This window comes from Pteronotus mesoamericanus, unplaced genomic scaffold (assembly GCF_021234165.1).
Source record: "Pteronotus mesoamericanus isolate MK-2021 breed Mesoamerican mustached bat unplaced genomic scaffold, CSHL_Meso_final contig_173, whole genome shotgun sequence".
In the NCBI taxonomy this organism is placed as follows: domain Eukaryota; kingdom Metazoa; phylum Chordata; class Mammalia; order Chiroptera; family Mormoopidae; genus Pteronotus; species Pteronotus mesoamericanus.
The window spans coordinates 1,718,568-1,730,161 of record NW_026555072.1 but is presented as its reverse complement, the minus strand read 5'-3'; the positions used below and the strand labels follow the sequence as shown (position 1 = coordinate 1,730,161).

Here is an 11,594-nt window from a genome sequence, read left to right as displayed (position 1 = left end):
TGTCGCCCCCACGTTGACCTCCCCGCCCCTGCGGCTAGTGCGCAGGCGCGCGTGTGTGTGTGTGTAAAGCTGAGTTTACCTGGCTCGAACAAAATTTTATGTATTCATCTCTGTCACCAGCCAGAGTTTCACAATGGAGTTGATAAAACTCTGCTACTGAGCGGCTGGAGAGTTACAAACTGTGTGTGTGTGTGTGTGTGTGTAAAACTGAGTTTACCTGGCTCGAACAAAATTTTACGTATTCATCTCTGTCACCAGCCAGAGTCTCACAATGGAGTTGATAAAACTCTGCTACTGAGCGGCTGGAGAGTTACAAACTAATCCTAGCCTGCTCGTCCAGTATGAATGATCTCCGGCAAGTCATTTAATATCCACCCCATCCTCAATTTCTATTTCTCTGTAAAATGGCAATGATAATTCCAATTTAAGGATGAGAGATTCATGCTTGTAAAGGGCCTGGTAGTGTTCCTGGCACATAGTAAGTGCCCAGTAAATTAGTCGGCATGACAGTGCACTGGGAGGATCCCAGGCTTTGGAGTCAGAAGACCTCAGTTACCAACTATAGGACTGCGCAAATCATTGTGCCTCAAATTTGAGGTAACCCATATGTAAAACAGGAATGATTATGCCTTCCCAGACTACTTCAGGGAGTAGTTAGTTACAGGGTTCCGATGAGTTCATGAACCAAGAGGCTGTTACAGAGGCGAGAGCTCGCTTGCTATGTCTTGGGAGCCAAGCCATACAACAGGTTGACTGAAATAGAGACCATCAAAAAGCTCTTCTGAGTGCCACTTAACCTTCTCCCTTCAGATGCCAACCCTAGTTGAAATACTCCCTGAAGGGTGTCAGTAATAAATACGCTATTGTGTTTTTTGACGATGGGACTTAATGAGAGAGGACTCATGTTTACTGAAGGGTTTTTTGTGTGTGTGTTCAGGGCACTGTGCCCAGGGCATATACATGTTATCACATTGAATCTTCTCATGACCATCTCCCTTGACCCATATATCCCACTCCCTACTGGATATTTGTCCAGTACCACAAATCTAATACTGAACTTATGATAATAATTGTAGCTAATCATCACCAAGTATTTACTATGCGCCTGGCACTGTATGCTAAAAGTTTTGATGTTCTCTTTGATGGTAGATGGCACCCCCCAGCCTTTGCCCAAACGAGAACCCTAGGAGTCAGCCTTGCTTCTTCCTCAATTCCCAGATGCCCATCAATCCCAAGCACTGCCAATTCTACCTCTCAAATCTTTTGACTCTCCAGCTCTTACTGCCACTACCTGGTCAAGCCACCATCATCTACCAGTTAAACCACTAAAAAAGCCTCCTCACTGCTCTTCTTCTAGGACTGTTTTCTCTATAATCCACTATCCACAACCAGAATGATCATCCTGAAACACAAACCTCATGATGACTTTCCTGTTTATAAGCCTTTAGAAGTCCCCACTACCCTTAAGATGAAGTCCAAAATCTGTATCCTAGCTTCAAAGGCCTTTCGATATCTGGCTTATTGCTATATCCTCTCCCTCACCAGAGCCTCACACACTCCTTCCCAGCTCCAATTTCAGTTCCCTGAAGTCCCCAGGCTCACCCTCTAACCTTCAGGTATTTTGCACATGCTGTTCCCTCTGCCTGAAACATTTTTATCCTTTTGTCTTTTACTTGGCTAACTGCACCTCATTTTTTGTGTGTTAGCCAGGTTAGTTTCTCCTGCCATCTACGTGCTTCTGTAATCCATCGATCTTAGTTCTCCTGCACTATATTGTAATTGCTTAGTTGCCTTCCATGCTCACCTCTGTAGAACAGAGATCATGTCTACTTCGCTCATCTCTATATCCCCAGGGCTAACACATGATGTCCAGTTACTCACATGATATGAGTAAAAGAATGATTATCTCTGTTTCACAGACTAGCAGCCTGAGGCAAGAGAAGGTAAGTAATTCTCTTCCCCCGCCCAGGGACTGGAACTCAGGTCAACCTGAATCCAAGGTCTGTCATCTTGATGCTGCACAGAGCTCAGTCACACACTGCCCAGTAGCCCAGAAGAGAAAACGTAGGGAACATCCACCCGGAAGGAGAATTTGCCACACTGGAAGAGGCTTTTCATCAGGGTTCAATTCAGAGCCGTTTGCTGTCAGGAAACCTGGGTTTAGATCTCCCCCTAACCAAGCATGTGCTGCTCTTTGTGTCAGTTTTTCCATCTGTGAGTTAGGGAGCTGGAGCAGGTGATGTCCAAGGGGGCATGTCTCAGGACCTCCTCGGCTGCCTCACTGGCTGGAAAGTCAACTTTTTCAATCACTCCCTTTTAAAATTTCCCCTAGATCCCCATATTTCAGAACATGTCACCAACCATCTATCTCCCATACCTTTACCCACACCAGCTCTTTTACTAGTTGAAAGGAATTGAAATCAGATTATAACTTTCAACTCCCCAGCCCAGCCCAGCCCCCAAATCCACAGAGCCAGGAAGTGCTCATCCTCATCTCTCCCCTCAGGTTTTATTGACTGATGGAAACTACATCTTTGTCAGCCACCAGTTCCACAGGGACAGTGCTGGGGACAGGGAACCTGAGATGATGCCAGATATCAGCCTGAGTGCAAAAACAAGAGTTCAGGAAGGTGACCCAAGAAGGGGAAGAGAGAGGAATATGTGAAAAGGTGTTGTGGGGGAGGAGGAAATAAAAGAAGTTCTTCCTGCCTCCTACAACTCCCAGAGTTCAATAACAACCCAGGCCTCAGCCCCAGAGGCTTCTGGACTCCTGCCCAAGAACAGGGAATCAGCTCATGATCTCCAAACCCAGCCCAGCCCTTGCTGGTTGCCAGGTGCTTATCTCAGCCAGTCCAGACTCCAGCCCAACCCAGGAAGGAAGCAAACCAGAGGAAAGAGGAGGAATATTAGAAGTGGCCCCTGTGATCAGGGCAGATGTAAATGCTGCAGCAAACTGGGCAGAGGCTTTGCATAATGTCATGGCAGCAGCTGCTATTGCTAGAGTTTGCTGGGAACCCAGCGGAGGATGGGGTTGCGAGGACCCATTCCCAGCAGCCAGGGAAGAGGGGTAGTGTTTGTGCTATCACTGTGTGTTGGAAGAGGCAGCCCCACTCTTGAGCCCCGGCCGGGGGGTGGAAGGTCACTGCTGGGGCCACAGCTCATGAAGCCTGTGGCTGCATTCCAAGCTTTGGAATTTGGGTGCTGTTGGGCCCGGCGGAGGGTGGGGGCCTCTCTAAGGGGCCAGATCAGAGGTGATGGCTCTCGTCCCTGAACCCCCAAGCCTCCACAGCCCAGATAGAGAGAAAAGGAAGTCTCACCTCTTCTCAGGCTAGAGCTCAGATGTTAGGTGGGAGCCTGAAGGCCCGAGGGGAGGAGCATGCAGAAGGCCAACTGAGGGAGAGGGTCTGGTTCCCTCATTGTGCTGGGGCAAGGAGGCTGGGGCCTGATGAAGCCCAATGATTCAGCTCCCACCAGGAAAATAGGGGTGGGGAATGTCCCATTCCCTGGCTACATCCCCACAAAGGAGGCCATTCCATAAAACTCCATTGCATAGTTCTCAGTGGGGGGAAGAAGGGGTCCCTAAGCCTGCCCCTGTCTGTCTCCCAAAAATATGGCTTTGGAAAGGAGTCTCCAAGAATCAAGAGGGGTCTCTGGATGGGCGGGGGCCCCCCCTCACAGGGAAGAGATCTTGACAGTCTCAGGAAGGAGGCAAGGGGTACCCAGGCTGGAGTTCCTAAGGTTGCTGCTGGCCCTGCCACCACCACCGCCACCAGGGGAGGAAGGTTGGCTCTCATCTGGGGTGTTGGCAGGAGGGGTAGGGATACTGATGATGGCAGCCACGAAGTCCCGGCTGTCGCAGTTCAGGTCAAGGCTGTCGTGGGGCTTGGCATTGAGGCTTGAGCGGCTGTGGATAAGGGTGGGAACATGGAAGTTTCTTAAAAAGTCATCTTAATACTTGCCACAACAATCATGACATTTATTGAGCAGCTACTGGATCCCTGGCACTGTGGTAAAGCATTCACCTGCACCCCCAATTATGGTGGTGCAGAGCGAGGGCTCTGGAGTCAGGCAGTCCTGGGTTTGAATCCTGATTCCACTTTTACCACTCTAAACCTCCCTTTTCTCTCATCTGAAGCATGGGATTAACAATAAAGTAAGTCCTCACTTAACATCGTCAATAGGTTCTGTGACTTTAAGTGAAATGATGTGTAAACAAAATAAATTTTAACACAGGCTAATTGATAAAAACAAGGATTAACTTCCTAGGCATCTCATCAATGTTATAATAAAATGACATTGGGAATATTTCTTGGCCATAAAAAAAGTGAAATCTTACCATTTGCAACAGCATGGATGGACCCAGAGGGTATTATGCTAAGTGAAATAAGTCAGCCAGAGAAAGACAAATACCATATGACTCACTTACATAGGGGATCTAAAGAACAATATAGATGAACAAACAAAGCAGAAACAGACTCATAGATACAAAGACCGGACTGTTGGTTGCCAGAGGGGGAGGACTGGGTGAAAAAGGTAAAGGGATTGAGAAGTACAGATTGGTAGTTACACAACAGTCATGAGGATGTAAAGTACAGCACAGGAAATATACTCAATAATATTGTAATAACTATGTATGGTGCCAGGTGGGTTCTAGAAATACTGGGGGAAACACTTTGTAAAGTATATGATTGTCTAATCATGATGCTGTATACCTGAAACTAATACAAAATAATATTGAATATAAACTGTAATTTAAAAAACAAAAACAAAAGCCCAAAACAACATTGAACAAAATGACATTATTCAAGGACCTGCTGTATTTCCTACCTCATAGGGGTTCATGTGAAGATTAAATGAGATAATAAATTATACAAAGTGCTCAGAATAGTGCCTGAAACATAATGAGCACACCGGCAGACACACACACACACAAATGTTACCTGTTATGATTACTCCTTACAATGCCTAAGTCCTCATAATAGTCTACAGTAAGAGCCACATAATCTGGTCCTTGTTCCTTTTTGATTTTACCTCCTACCACTCTCCCTCTCACTCACACCACTCTACTCACTGTAGTTTCCTGGCTGTGTCTCTTGTTAGAGACATACAGACTCATTCCTGCCTCAGGGTCTTTGCACAGGCTGTTTACTCTGCCTGGAAAGCTCTTCTAGATACCTACATAGCTCACTCCCTTGTCTCCTTCAGGTCTTGGTTCAGATGTCACCTCAGCAAAGTCTTCCCTGACCACATGGTTAAAACTACATCACACCCTATTCTACACTCTCTATCCCAATCTCTGATTTATTTTTCCCCTTGGCACTTAACACTCTACATCATCTGTGTATTTGTTTGTTTATCAATGGTCACACCCACTAGAATATAAGTTCCAGAAGGTCAGGGATTTCTGCCTGTTCTATTTACTGCCTAAAGTGAACTGAATTCCTAAACTCCTAAAGTGAACTCCAAAGTGGCAAAAACTGTGCCTAGCATATAGTAGGTGCTCAATAAATGGTTGTTGAAAGAACGGATGAAGAACAAGAAGTTCCAGACAAGATAAGCCCAAGCTCCCAGCATGGAGGAGTTTGGGTTTGATCTTGACTTGGCAGGCCTGGGGTCATGAAATCTCAGACCCTCTGGTCCAAGCTCTGAGCTTCCTCAGGTGTGGCCAGCTGGTGGGGGTTACTTACCTCTGAGAGGCAGGGCTCCTCCGCAGCCCTGCCAGAGTGTCCAACTCCTGCATGCTGCCACGGCTGACCGAGGCAGTGGAGTTGGCAAGGCGAATGGCACGGCGCTTGGCCCTGCGCGGGCAGCAAGAGGATAGAAGGCTTCCGGGACCTACAGGCTGGGAGGACACAGAGGTGCTGCGGCTGGTGCGGCCACCCAGTGAGACAGCACCCAGGGCCTCGTTGAAGGTTAGCTCATCTGTGAACTCATGGCACTGTGGGAAAAAGGGAGGCACGGTCACGAGGTACAGTGTCAAGACACCACACGGGTTGTCCCCACTGCCAGGCCTTTGTTTAGGCCATTCCTTCCTTTCTCAAAGTCGCTCTCTCTCCCCTTCCTTTGCCCATCCTTCAAGGCTCAGCTCTATCAGGCCTCTTCCAGGAAGCCTGCATGATTTCCACAATTAGTAGTGAGCCTCCAATCCCAAGGGGAGCTGGCTTGGTGGCTCTTCATTCTGCTATACCACTTCTCGTTAGGCCTCACCGTTGTCTTCTCTAGACAGTGCAGCAAGTGATGATGTTGTTGTTCAAAAGCAGAACGGTTCCTGATACACACAGCCTGTTCCTCCCCACTGCCATTGTCCTGGAGTGGATGAAACAGAGAAATGAGGTCAGCACCTTTCTCCTCCCATTACTGCTCACACCCAACCCCAGTCTGGGACCTACCCACCTCAAGGCCCCCATTCTGTTTGTACTGCAGGAAGGCGTTGGTGGTACCACTCTTGGCCAACCGGATCCTTGCCAAGCGCACCTTCTACAGAGAGGAGAGAAAGAGTCAGGTGGGTAAACACAACGGGTGACTGACTGGCTTGGGGTCAGGGGGAATAGGAGATACTCAGATGGAAGGCACAGCTACCTGCTGTGCTCGGCGCTTGTCAGCACGCTGGTTCTGGTGGTAGATGCGGCTGAAGTTGGAAACAATGACTGGCACAGGCAGAGCAATGACCAAGACACCACTGAGTGAGCAGATGGATCCGAAAATCTTGCCAGCAATGGTGCTGGGCACCATGTCTCCATATCTGGGGCCAGAGGAGGTGAGCCAAGGTCAAGAAAAGTGTCTACCCACTCCTCAGTCCCCCGCTGCATCCCATCCAACCCAACTCGCTCTGAGACCATGGCCAGGCATTTGAACCCTCTGAGCCTCAGTTTCTTGCACTGAAAAATGTGAGGGATGACCTTTTGGGTCATCAGTGGGGGTTAAATGAGAAATGGGCCCTCAGCCCCTACTATCTGCTGCCCCCATCCAAGCTGTGCACTGGGCATCTGACTCAGCTGGAAATCTATTGATACCTAGCATAGGGGAGAAGGAGGAAATCACAGGCAGTAAATGTAGCCTTCTGGGGAGAGAGTTCCACCTCCACAAGCCAGGTGAGGGGTTCTGAGTCCTGGCAGCAGTGCTCTGTTGGTTTTGTTTGTACCTGTCTTACCTATTCTATGTAGGACCCCTTCCTATTCCCCTAGAGGAAACCTTGAAACTGTCCTTGTATGAAAAAACAGGGGGGAGCCTTAGAACTGCCCCCTCCCTTTCTCCATGCCACCCCCGCCCCATGGAGATGGAGCAGAGCCAATCTTGCCACCTTGTTTCACAGAGGAGGTGAAAACCAAAGTCAGGGAGGTTCATAACTAACTTACTCCAAATCACACAGCATACTTTTATCCTAACTACAGGACCAATCAGATCCCTGCCACAAAAGTGCAGACTCTGCAGTCTTAAGCCTCTAGGCCTTTGTTCAAACTGTGCCCACCCAGCCCCATGGCTCTTCCTTATTTCTTTTTTTTTTATTTTGACTTATTTAAAAGTCTCTCCAACTTGGCCATTTCTGGCTCTATGATGTGTCATCTCAGACTGTTCTCAACTAGAAGACACGAGGAGCTGCCCATCCTCCCAGGGTTATTGTGAAGACTGAACAGGGTAAAAGGCATCAAATTATCCCATTCCAATCCATTCTCAAGGCTCAGTTTTGTTTGTCAACTTAATCCTGAACCTCCAACCAGAATTAATTTCTACTCTTTAGAAACCTCAATTCAATTTTTCTGTACCATTATTAAAGCACTGAGTGTCATCCACTCAGCAGATACTGAGCAGCAAGTGTATACCTAATCCCGGTGATGGAAATTAGAAAAGGCTCACAGTCTCTATCCTAGACAGTGTCTTTAAGAACGACATGAGTTTGGCTGTTCCATTCAATGTTTTTATCCCAACCATTTCATCTCAAGGACTAGCAGTAAAAAAAAAAAAAAAAAAAAAAAAAAAATCATGCTGAAAATATCTTGTTCTGGGGAGCCACAGAGGTGGTGCCCCACACAGCAGATGATTCTAGAGGGTTGAGAGCTATGGGAGCTCAAGATGAAAAAGGGAGTAATAGAAAGCCAGTACCTATTTATCCTGCACGAGAAACTTCCAGAGAACTTTCACAATCATTATGTCACTGAAGTCCCTAAAAAGGGATCATCATTTCTCATTTTACAGAGGGGAAAACAGGCCCAAAGAACACAAGGTCAACAGGAAGAGTATAGCTAAGGCAATCCTTGAACCCAAGTCTCTTGACCAGGAGAATCAAGGCATTGTCAAAGCTGGGTGGAATTTGAAGACTAGTCCAACTTCCTCAGTTTTTACAGATGAGCTAACTGAAGCTAAAATAGAGGGAGCTCATTTACCTAACCTTCTTTTACAAAAATGGTGAGTGTAATTGACTGATCAGGCAGCTCCTAACAGAAGGTCTGCACTCACCCAAGTGTGGTCATGGTGACAATGGTATACCAGAAGGCCGCAGGGATGCTAGTAAAGTTGGTCTTGTTTGTGCCCTTCTCAGCGTAAAACATGACAGTGGCAAAGATGATGATGGCCATGGTAAGGGAAAAGAGGAGAAAGCCCAGCTCAGAAGCACAGCTCTTGAGTGTGTAGCCCAGAATTCGCAAGCCCTGTGAATGCCGGGAGAACTTGAAGATGCGGAACACCCGGAACACACGAAGGGTGACAAAGGCTCCAGAGACATCCTCGTTCTTGGGCACAAAAAGCCCGATATAGTATGGCAGGATGGCCACCACATCGATGAGGCTCATTACACTCCGCAGAAAACGACAGCGGCTGGGGGCAGCAAACAGCCGCAGGAGATATTCACCCGTGAATATGAGCACACAGGCTGTGTCCATGCAGAAAAATGCCAGCGGGAAACGTTCACCACAAGGTTGCTCCCTAGAGGGCCGCCGTGCGGGGCTGCGGCACGGGATGGTCTCCACCACGTTGGCAATGACTGACACAGCGATGAAAAAGCCGGTAACGTAGTAGAAAACGAGGGCCGCAGTGCTCGTGTGTGGATTCTCAAAGGCCCGCCAAAGCCTCTGGCGCAGGGAGCTGCCGGCCCGCAAAGCTGGCCCATCCCCGGTCTGCTCGGCTTCCTCATCCTCCGCCAGGCGCTCTGCATTCTCCTTCTTGCGGTCGCGGTACTCTTCCAGGCAGCAGTCGCCAACAAGCTCAGGTACCAGGCCGTAAAAGGCCAGTTCTTCATCGAAGGCCTGGATGCACTCTTGCCGTGGGCAGTGCAGACGGCCTGTGCGGTAGAAGTTCAGCACGTGTCGGAACATGTCCGGGTCGCGATCGAAGAAGTATTCGCCCGAGTCAGCATTGTAGAAGAATTCCTTCTCTGAACTGCCCAGCAGGGTGTCTGGGTAGCGGTCCAGTGTGTTCTTCCAGGTCTCAAAGCGTCTTCCACTCACGTTCACCACCAGAACCTCATCTCCTCGAGATGCCTTCACCCCTGGCGCTGGGGGCAGGGGCTGCTGGGCCAGGGGCAGCCAGCCCACTGCAGCCGCCCGCGCAAAAGGCAGCCACGTGGCCACGCCTGCCGCCATCCTGCCGCGCACCCCAGGCCCTCGGAGACTTGGGGGGGTGGCCTTTAGGAGAATGTGGCTGTCTCCAGGATGGTGGGGGCTTGGAGGGGCCCTGGGACACTTGCACAAGGAAACTGGGGATGTCTAGAGATGCCAAGAGGAACCTGGAGGAGGAACTAGAGACAGGGGCAGGAGCTTGGGGGGCATTTAGAGGGTCTGGGAGGGACCTGGGAGAGGTCTTGAGGGACTGAGAAGGGGCTGGGGGACATGGAAAGGAGCAGAGAAGGGGCGTCGAGACGGGGCAGAGAAGGATCTACGGGAGCACTTAGACTGATATGGATCTAGAAGGGTTGGCATTTGCCTGAGAGATATCCGGGCGTGTCTAGTGGAGGCAAGAAACACAGGAGAGCTGTCCACATTCTCAGGAGTTTGGAGGGAAGGAAGAAGGGACTAGAACTACTTAACAGGGTTGGAGAGGGGATTGAGGCATCCAGAAGGGTAGAAATGGGACCAGAGATGTTTGAAAGAGGCTGAGAGTGTCTGGATAGAGATTCTAAGGGGGATGAGAAAGGTGAGGAGGGTGGTCCACAGTCTGAAGACTTCTGGGTAAAGTTAAGGGGGTTGGAGTCCCTTCTTGGACCTAGGAAAAGGGTTGATGCATCTAAGGAATATCTACAGAGCCTGTAGGTGTAAAGAGGCTGAGAGGTGTCTTGGGAGTGCCTAGAACTGCCAAGAATAGCCTGGGGGTGTCTACATTTTAAAGTAGTTCTGGGGGAATGGAGAGGTGGGACCTCTAGTGGGCCTGGAGAAGGGAGTGGGGTATCTAATAAGGTAGATAAGGAGCTAGGTTATTTTTTCAGAGGCCAAGAGGTGTCAGGGGGAGAGAGGTATCTAGGGGTTTGAGATAGCCTTGCCTATCCTCATAAGAGTTCCAGGGACAGAAAAGGGGACTGTGGAATCCTGCGGGGATGGAACGCAATTGGAAGGAAGTTAGACACAGACCCAGAGCACCCAGAGGATCGGAAAAGAGTAAGAGGAAGAGGGGGTGCTCCCCAAAATGGGTCGGAGATCAGAGCGGGATGTTGAAAGGGAGTTGGGTGTGTCTCCAGGAAGCGGGGCTGCTGGGCCTTGCAGGGGGCTGAGGAGGGAGTCCAAGATAAGGCTGCATCCCACTCTTGGGGGCTGGTCTGGGGAAACCACACCCCGAGGGGCTGATGGTGTTCGCTGGGCAGCAGCAGTAGTAGCAGCAGCAGTTGGAGAAGGAAGAGGAGAAGCAGCCACAGCCAGGCCTGGGAGTGAAGGCAGCACAGACAAGGGAGGGGGCTGGGTCCCTGGAAGGAGGCTCTGGAAGGACAAGGTCCAGCAGGACCCAGGGGGACTGTCCCAGGATAGGCTAGGGCGTGGGGACTGGACCAGGGAAGGGCAAGGACAGCGCTGTTGGTGCCCCCCTCCCATTCCCCACAGGGCCAGCCTCACCTGTGTCCCCACTGCAGCAGCGGCAACAGCGGAGGGGCTGGGGGTACCAAGCACCGGAGCTCTTGCCCCCCTCTGCAGAGGTGCCCAATCTCTCCTCCTCCGGCTCTCTCCCCGCCCCTCTGAGCTTGCCGGGAGATGGAGAGGCAGGGAGGGGCCTCTTGGCTCCCAGAGCCCCTTCCCCTAGGACCGCCTGAGAGGTACCCTGGGGAGACTCCGCCTCCTACAAAGCTGGTTGGGCCTCAGTCGCGTCATCTGAAAAATGGGGGTGGTAGGGAGCTTTGCCAGTTCTCCCCACCTCCTTCCTGAACTCACCCCTCTTCCTGCCCAGCTCCTACCCCCCTGCCCCTTGGGGCCTCCACCCCCACCGTCTGAATCAGCAGCACTTAGCAGATGCGATCGATGGGGAGGCGTCTGTTTAATGGCCCTAGAGCAGAGTGCCACAGGGAATGATGCAGCGCTGTGTCCCCTCCCTGCCCCCCAAGGCTGGAGAAGGGGTGGATGGAGGGAGACTGGTGGGGGAGCATTTCTACAGATGGCCAGGCCCCCAACGCTGCTGGGGGCACA

The 11,594-nt window shown here is 50.4% G+C and overlaps 1 protein-coding gene across 1 annotated transcript; it reads right to left on the bottom strand.

The window, feature by feature from the left end:
• Positions 1–3,672: 3,672 nt before the first annotated feature.
• On the bottom strand, positions 3,673–9,657 carry KCND1 (potassium voltage-gated channel subfamily D member 1). Its single transcript, XM_054566367.1, has 6 exons — positions 8,455–9,657; positions 6,580–6,742; positions 6,394–6,477; positions 6,208–6,306; positions 5,688–5,938; positions 3,673–3,904 (listed from the first exon to the last, which is right to left on the bottom strand). Exons 1-6 carry the CDS (start codon positions 9,573–9,575, stop codon positions 3,673–3,675), a joined length of 1,950 nt encoding a protein of 649 aa, XP_054422342.1. The 5' UTR covers positions 9,576–9,657.
• Positions 9,658–11,594: the final 1,937 nt, after the last annotated feature.